At 39.0% G+C, this 9,383-nt stretch overlaps 1 protein-coding gene across 2 annotated transcripts in view; it reads left to right on the top strand.

Moving 5' to 3' along the window:
* LOC128211294 (uncharacterized) overlaps positions 1 to 4,606 on the top strand; it is a 15,662-nt gene extending 11,056 nt beyond the window's left edge. For both annotated transcript variants that reach the window (XM_052915951.1, XM_052915950.1), the window contains exon 2: positions 2,334 to 4,606. In XM_052915951.1, the coding sequence (XP_052771911.1) occupies positions 2,350 to 3,735 (1,386 nt within the window). In that variant the 5' untranslated portion in view covers positions 2,334 to 2,349 and the 3' untranslated portion in view covers positions 3,736 to 4,606. The remainder of the gene's footprint in view (positions 1 to 2,333) is intronic.
* The last annotated feature ends 4,777 nt before the right edge of the window (positions 4,607 to 9,383 follow it).

Here is a 9,383-nt window from a genome sequence, read left to right as displayed (position 1 = left end):
CTCCGGAATGATCGAAGACGTGGCGGATCCGTGGTCTAATGTTAACATACTTGACTGTCAATCCTGGGGTCGCAGGTTCGATTTACCGCCGCATCACTAAACGAATACTAATTGTCTTCCATGAGGAACGGTAAATGGGGGGTGGGATGGGGGGGGGGGGTCCTGTGTGACCGTGCTAGACTGATGACAATGATCGAGCGTGGTTAATTTGGTTCGTATATCTAGTTAACACCTCTACGGCCATTTCCGGTTGGGTCATTTCGAAATTTGTACTAATCGGTTTGGTATATTTACTAAGAAGTATACCGGCACTGAATATGTGTAGTGCCAAACGACGGCGTGGTAATTTAAGGTATCTGCTGTACAAGTAAGCTCGTCAATTCATCAAGCTATGGGCAATATATTAATTTTGGATGCCCGTTGACCACATGCATTTTTGTTATAACTTGAAATGGTATTACTTTCTGATTACTTATATGTAAACCTAACGACATATATAAGGGACAAAGTAATTGCAGGCTGTATATTTTCTGCCTATGGGGCTTGAAATGACCTATTTGCAATCTTTGAAGGCGAAAATGCTGGTTTGTAATATATTGCTCGGTATATTAAAAAAAAATCCTTCGGTACAACTCAAAGCCTTTCAAATGATACTAAAATAATATTGGCATGGACGACAGGCATAGATATTCGCGTAAGGATAGGTTTATGACTAGGGATTCTTTAAAACAAACCGATGGACAACAACTAGAGAACGGTACTACAATTAACATTAAACTTTTGCGAAGTATTATACTTCTATCTCTGCCAATCTTTAAGGCCTGGTTTAAGCCTTCTGCATGTGACACCCCCTCCCAAATTTGTCTACAGTACACAACCTCTGTGTAATCTACTTGCCTTGATTCCTGCTGTGCAGTTATAGAGGTTTTATTATAGAAATGGACCCTAAATGGCCCTGAGGCAATAAACGAATACACAGGAAATGGCCCCTACTGTGACACCAGTGCAATTAGCAGGAGATGCACAGCAGGAGATTATCATGTCAAACATTCCTTAAATTAGGCCTTTAAGCAACGTTTTACTCAAACGATTGAAATATGCAATAAAATGCTTAATCTCGGATGTATATGGACGATTTACAAAATCAGAAATCTTAACATTTAACTACGCTGTAAGTAGATCGCGTACTATTTTCAATTTAGAAGTTAAACTTATTGACTTTACTATTGAGAATCATATATTTTGTGCAATAACACACTTCACCGACAATCAATTCAAATTTAGACATAGAAAATACACGTTAAAACAGTATATTTATTAAATATTATTATTTAAAATTTAAACGAACTACTTCTTCTGATTAACCGGCATTCACCCGAGGTTGTTTTCGATGAAAACTGATTGAGGTGTTCCGAAAAAAAGTACACGAGACCCTAATGTTTTTATAAGCCTCACCTGTGGTCAACTATTATATTGTTTCATTTCTTGTTTTTTTCTTTATGAAGTAAAAAAAACATAATAAAATACATACCAATCAACTGCTGAACATATGGGTAGGGAAACGATAAACAAATGGTTTATTGTGTGTGGCCTAGCGTACCTTGTAATACTTTTTTTTGCAACTTTTAAGTTAACAACTATCGATATTTTCTTAAAGACAAATGTAATAAAAAAAATATTGGTCGTCTGCAGTTAGCACGTACTGTCATTGTTATACGTTGCTCCACTAATCTTTGATGACCGCAGATGGTTTCAATATCAATAAACGTGTCTTTAATTGTTCAATACCCCGTAACAGTGGGTTTCATATTTTATTTTATGTATGTATTGACGAGATTATAATAAAATATGAAATCCTCCGAGGTTGTTTTCGATGACAAATGGCCGAGGAGTTCCGAATGCTAGAAAGGCCTATTTTACAGGTCCTCTGACCCCAAAGCAGGAGTTCATCCCTTCAAACGATTGTTCACGTCCAGTCGATGAAATGCAAGTTTAGTACTAGCCGACGGAGAATGGGGAGGGGGGGGGGTAACAACACGCCCTCCATTCCCTACAATCTTCCAAGTTTACTTTATATGTCAATATCGCCGATATTATCGGAGAAAAAACTCTACGCTCAAAATGCACTATTTCGGACTTGAGTGAGTTTGTTGAACTTTTTTGGGGGAGTATCCCTCCCACCCCCACCCCCTTGAACAGTTTAAACCGTTCAAATTTCGGTTCTAAGGAAAGGGCGAATATCAAAATATTGTGCCTCTATCGTCAATCTATGTGTTTACCCCTGATAAGTTCAGCATGAAAATTGTTTTAACAACCCTGTTTTATATTTGCAGGGCGGCTCCGGGTAAGATGCCCAATGCATCCACCGCATGTACTGGGTCCGTATCTACTTCCGGTGTGACGTCACCAATCGACAAGGAAACTCTCAGACGACAAATAGTCGGTCTCGCGGTTAAAAACGACTTTAAACCAGACGACAAAAGGAGCCCGCGGGAAATCTTTTTCCGCGATAGCACTGACCATAATATTACTTACCGTGATATCCCAAAGTGTGTGAAGAGTTCGAGCGTGACCTTTGACACTGCGTTGCATTTAAGTAGCCAAATCGAGCGGCCCCTACGTCGAACGCCAAGGAAGGTCAAGGCCGATCCTTTAGAGTTAAAAGCCCACGAGGAAAGCACGATGATTCGTGCAAATAAACAGGAAGTGCTACAGAACTCAATTCGACGGACTAAAACCACCATGGATAAAAGCGTCGATACAAAACCTCCTTTGGCAAAACCGAAACTTGTGAGATTCCGAATGGATGAACACACGATCGGAGACACTAAAATTCCGCTTGTGAATATTCGCGCGGTCAGTCCCGGGCCTACGAACGGTTTCAAACACACCGTCAAAACTGACGTCAGTAGTTCCTATGAGGTTAGGGGCAATGCAATAGCTCTCAAAAAGGAGGGATTAAAAGGGCTCGTTGAATACAGAGATTTATGCACTGAAAGTGAGAAACGCCAAAACTCGTTGCAGGCGTCTCTGAAAATATTCCGACGCAGAATAAAACTAAAACAAGATAAGTTTATACAGCCGAATGAGTCTACGGCAGACGATTACGTCATACATACTGCGCGTCCGACTTTCGGTGACACAGTGTCACCTTTGACGCCTTTGCCCCCGGGGCCGGCGGTTGATGAGCGCGGGGAGCCGCTGGCCGGTCGTCCGCTCTCCAGCGACGAGCACGTGCGGATACTGAAGTCGGCGCTCCATAACCGCCATCATGGCGGCAACGAAATCATTAAAGCCAAGGAAACGGATTTATTTGACAATAGTGAAATGTACAAAAACATAAAATGCTCATATAGACTCCCAGAAAACCCGAACTGGAGTAAAGAAGTCTCATTTAAGGACATGAAGGACGATTCAATCCCTAATGTTAAAACGTATGTTTTACAGGAAGACAGGATGAACCCGCATACCAAGTTTAAGAAAAATAATATCCAGAACGCGGTGACTCTAAATATTCATAATCTCAGTGTGCATAATTCAATCACTCGTGTCAATGGTCACAAGATGAGGGTGGGGGAGGGGGAGGTGAACTTTGACCCCCGGTTTGTCGACTGGCTTGAAGACTCGCTCAGTAATTCTCGGTCGTTAAGCAAGAGTGCGAGTTTATTGACGGACGATACGTTAGAGCCATGCATCACACCGTCCGTTAAAAGGCGAGCGGCCACTAAGACATGACCTTATTTATAAGCGTCATAGAAGTCATTTTACTTCATGATAACTTTAAGATTATATATCTGATCACCATTTTTTAATCATTAGCCCCATTGTTCAGAACGTTGCTAAAGGTGTCAATGTGATTAAAGTCATTGTTTTTAACTTTTAAAGTGACGGTGCTTATGATGTGCTCATAAATTTAGATAAAACATGTAAAGTCTAAGCAGTTATCTCAAATCATGTTATGCACCAGTCAATTGTAACCACGCACCCTCCCCCAGTTCCGGGGGTATACCGGGGACAGCCGGGGAAAAGGGCCGTGTTTTTCCCTTTCAGGTGGCCCCGCAGTGCCGGGTGAATGCCGTAGTTTTGTCTTCGCGTAAGATATAGCGGGGAATGGGCCTAACATTGGGTCCCTGGGATGCGGGGGCATTTGGCGGGGATTTTACCATTAGTTCGTTCCCACAGGGCGGGGATTTTACCCGGGGTTGGCTGGACCGAAAGTCAAAGTCCCCGCTATTCCCCGGACCTGGGGGGGGGGGCGTGGTTACAACTGACTGGTGCATTAGTGAAAGTGCAGATAATAAGTGTACCCATGAAACTTCCAGAGCAATACAGATTTGAAAGTTAACAATGATGTTATTAACAGCGTTGTTAATTTTAACAATGATCTGAACAATCGGCCCTATGACATTAACTTCATTGTGAATAATGCGATCTAGCTGGGTATTGGTGTATTTTACCCATACAGGCGCAAAATGTTACCCTAAGAAATGATGATTTATCAAAAAGACAGCGAACAGGATTAACAGTGCTATATTGCTGAGAACAGATATTAAACCTCATACAATTATATCAAATATGCAACAAAAATAAAATTGTTGTTATTGTGTTTTTTTTTTTTTTTTTTTTTGTTTTTTTTGTTTTTTTTTCAAGCTTGCATTAAATTTTATGTCCACTGATTGGACAATATCGTCTACATAAAGTTCTGAAAGAATGTGTTAGACTAATGACCTTATTTTGACCCGATATTACCCCAAAACGAACTTCATCTAGATTTGATAAAATTAAACGTTATGGTCGAGTTTTATCAATCTATGTGAAAAAAGCATTTTAACGTGTTTAATCATTTGACCTTGTGACCTAGTTTTTGGCCTAATAGAACAATACTCATACTTGGCGTACATTTCATAGAACAACATTCTGATCAAGTTTAACGAAGATTTGAAATTACAAGTATCTTCCGTGGCCGAGAGTGTCAGATAGGTTGATCCCAACCTGAGCGTTCGGTGTTTTGCGGAAACGAGGTTTAAAGAGTTTCCCCAGAACACCCTACGCGAGGGTTTGGATGAACATATCTTACACGAGCGGCTATGGTAGATGCTTTATCTCCCACCTCAGTTAAACAAAATAAAGTAAAAATGTATATTTTCTCTGGAACTCTTGTATGTGTTGTGAAAATAATATGCGTATAGATATGTAATAATTCGTGGTTGTCATGGATATGCGCGCAGTGATTCAGAGTACGTAAATAGTCAAATCGTTCTTTAAATAGTTCTGAGGAGAGTGCAGCATTATTTCTTGAATGGAGTGTGATTACTTTTAATGGGGACATTTGAAGCGATAAATAGTTAATTAGGATTTTAAATATTGCCACGAGACAAAGTTTCCATGATGCTACAGACGACGATCTTCAACAAGGGAGGTTATTGTGTGATGACCATATAAAAGGAGTTCTATACGGGTACTTGTTTTATCTTTACCCGTGTGCAAGATTATCAGTATCTTCCATGGCCGAGAGTGTAAGATAGGGTCATTCCGACCCGAGCGTAGGGTGTTTTGGGGAAACGAGATTTATCGAGTTTCCGCAAAACACCCTGCACAAGGGTCGGGAAGAACCTATCTTACAAGAGTGGCTATGGTAGATGCTTTTTCTCCCACCTCAGTTAAACAAAATTAAGTAAAAATGTCTTTTTTGCTGGAACTCTTTTGTGCTTATTAAAAATAATTGCGTATGGATATGCGATAATTCGTGGACAAATCGGTCTTGAAATAGTTCTAAGGGGAGTGAAGCATTATTTCTTGAAAGGTGCGTGAAAACTGTTCTATGGTGACATTTGAAGCGAGAAATAATTAATTAGCGTTCTAAATATTGCAATAAGACAAGGTTTCCATGATGCTACAGACGACAGTTTTCAACAAGGGAGGTAATTACTATGCGGCGACCATAAAAAAGGAGTTCCATACGGGCATTTTATCTTCGCCCGTGGGCAAGATAAGAATTTCTAGCATTGTTTAATTATGGGATCTACTTATCTGAGGTGGGAGAAAAGAATTTCTAGCACGGTTAAATTAATGGATCTACTTATCTGAGGTGGGAGAAAAAAAATTCCAGCATGGCCAAATGTTTGGATCTTCTTATCTGATGTGGGAGAAAATGGTCTCAAGGGTGGACGAGTAATAAAACTGTGTATTGTTACCAAATATATCTGCCCTTTTGGTTAGTCAAATCTGTCCCCTAATACTAGTAAATCAGGGCGTTTATAAATGCCGACTTGTATGGTTAACATGTGGAGAATACAAACTCTCTAGCTTAGCTGCAGGGACCATAAACACTGATAGTAGTCTAACTAAGGGCTTATATTTGTTGACACAGCACGACACTTGATCCAACTTGACCTAGATTTCACAGATACACACGAAGTTCCATCAAGTTTGGATTGAAGATCTAGTTTCAAGAGCGTTGATGGTTGTTTTGACATTTGACCTATTTGTCGACCCGACCAAACTGTAAGCAAATTCTAACGTGTCTATTCTGTCAGATCAGGCTTATATAGGTAATGTAGAAATGTGTCATTTAGTTTTTGATGAAAACACCATGAAAATTGTATATGAACATTTGACCCAGTGACTTTCATTTTATACTAGTGCGCCAATACCGAAATTGACTTAGACTACACTGAAAAATAATCTGACCAAATGAAGTCTTGGTATAAAATCTAGCCGCTAAACTGCTCGTGAATACACGCAAACGTGTGCTAACTGACGGTCAACAATTTAGTCATCACTTTTATTCACTTTTATTATCACGTATGGAGCAGTATCTGACAGTAATATTTTCAAAAAACAATTTTCTTATGCAACATTCAATAAATATGAATGTAAACGTCGTGAGAACTATTTTTTATGAACGTGCATTTAGATTTTTTATATTCATATATCAAATGCATACACTATTATTGTTGGTTGCTAAAGGGATATCTTTTTGGGATAGTGGATGCTTCTGCTCGTTCTCGGAATAGAAATTGTTGTTTTTTTCCTGGGGCACTCCCCCACCCCCCACCCCCGTCCTGCCAAACTTTAAACCAAATAACTTTCGTTTCTGTGGTAGGAGCACAAATGAAAAGGGTTCGTCTCCAAGTTACGCCCCCTCGCACGTTGAATCCTAGATGCGCCCCTGATCTCGTGTCAGCAGTGGTACCATTATCGCTACCATCGAATAACGGAAACCATTGTTATCATCATTCTCATTCATCAGAGGTTCGATCGTGATAAATCTTATACGCATTGACGATGTGGTACACATAGCATCTTCATCTGGTGAACGAGAATGGTTATCATAGGCTATATTTCAATGCGGGTTTCAAGGACATGGAAGTTGTTTTACACCTCCTTTGGCGGCAAAAAAATATGTTTGAGTGTTCGGCAATCGAAGGATATACTTAGATTGTTTATCACAAAGAGATAGAGGTCGAGATCATTCTAAACCCAGGGCGTATCAAGGAATTAAAGTTAGAGGTGGAGTAACTTATGGGCACAAATCTTTTACATTCGCCCCTTCCGAACCGAACTTTAAACGTTTTAAAATGTTGTCATTGGGGTAGGGTACTCCCCGAAGAAAAAATGGTGAATTTTGAGCGTATGTTGTTTCTATTTTTTTCAAAAAAAGTAAATTTGGATGATTCAAGGGTGAGATGCGACCACGGCTAAATCCGCTATTGAAATCAAGGTCAATCTCAACCGATTGTTGAAGGTAATTCACAACCAAGATTGAAGGTTATTCTATACCCAATCTATCAAAGACAAGTAACAACTTAAAGGCGTCGCCGAGAAACATTTATTCCACCAAGCATTGTGAAAGATGTAATACGACAAGAATTACAATTCACCGGATCATCAAAGCATGTAGCAATGCTTCAATTTATGATTTTCTTTTAAAAGTGAAAAGAAAGTATGTCATGAGGTTGCTTAAAGGACTGGATCCGGAACATGTCCAAATAAGAACAGCCCATAAGCTGTAAGCAGAATATATATATATATATATATATATATATATATATATATATATATATATATATATATATATATATATATATATATATATATATCTTGTCCCAGGACGTAATTATCACTGGCATATTGATAGTTATGACAAATTACGTTGTAATACCATTTCATTTTAGTTTGTGATTTAATACACGGTATAATTGACGGGTATAGTGGAAGAAATATGTAGTAAGAAGTTGGTTCTTCTAATAATAATCCGGTCCCAATTTCTTGAAATTATTAAGTCCCTTATAACAGGATTAAATCCACAAATTAATCGTTAATTAAGCAATATAAAAATGTGTTCCTGGTACAAGTAGCTTTACAAAATAGTGATTGTCAATAATAAGCTAATAACATTTTATTCGCAAAAAAGTCGTGCTTTTGTAGATAAACACACTTAAAAAGTTGAGTCGATGCGTTGAACCCTGTTCATATGGAATGCTTGCGTATCTATGTAACCGAACTACGACAAGCAGAACTTGAACGCACTTGGCACTGCTGCTGATTGGAACTCGAACAATGTACGAGCACAGGAAATCAAAGCACTGATTGTGCTGAACGGCTTGAGCGATGATTCCTACTATGTGATATTCAAAACAGATCAAATGAATGATAGCATGGCACTCGCTCGCTCGCTCTCATGCCTGCCCGTCCGCACACCCAACCTGCCGACACACCCGCAGCCACACACTCACTCACCACTCAAAACAAACTCAGCAATACAGAGGAAAATAACCCAGCTTACCAAGAAGTTGGAGTATGAACGCCAATATATGTTCGCAAAATCTGAGGTACTAGTTTCATTTTTCTTAAACCGTTTATAGTAACAGTTTAAGCCATCAAACATTAATTTTCGTACGGAAATATGAAAGTCTACGATCTGATTTTTTGTCAGCAATCTTATATCATTGGTTTGCAGATATTTACGCAAACATTAGCACTTTCCAAGACAAAAAAATAAAAAAGTTGTAAAAATGGTATATCTGTGAGAGTGCAGCTTTAATATACCCAGTAGCATTGCATGTTAGATGGAAGAACATAGATCTTCTAAGACGAATATTTTTGTTTTTCTATAACCTGCGTTATATCTATTTCTTTTTGAGTTTTTAGGTGTTACAAAGGCATTACCTATGTGATAATCACAATAAATCATTTTTCATTGAAGTATGTATTTTGGCTGATTGAAATAAGCTAATTAAGCCTGTTAAGCTTAAGAGGTTTCGAGAAATTCGGGCCTGTTGATTATAGCAAAAGTTCACTTTAACGCAGTTGCTATAGTAATGGTTTCGTTTCCAGAATCGGCCAGACCGCGGAACGGACAATTTGCACAAAAGCTTTCT

The sequence above is a fragment of the Mya arenaria genome, chromosome 12, assembly GCF_026914265.1.
Source record: "Mya arenaria isolate MELC-2E11 chromosome 12, ASM2691426v1".
Taxonomy (NCBI): domain Eukaryota; kingdom Metazoa; phylum Mollusca; class Bivalvia; order Myida; family Myidae; genus Mya; species Mya arenaria.
This window is presented reverse-complemented; position numbering and strand designations above follow the sequence as displayed.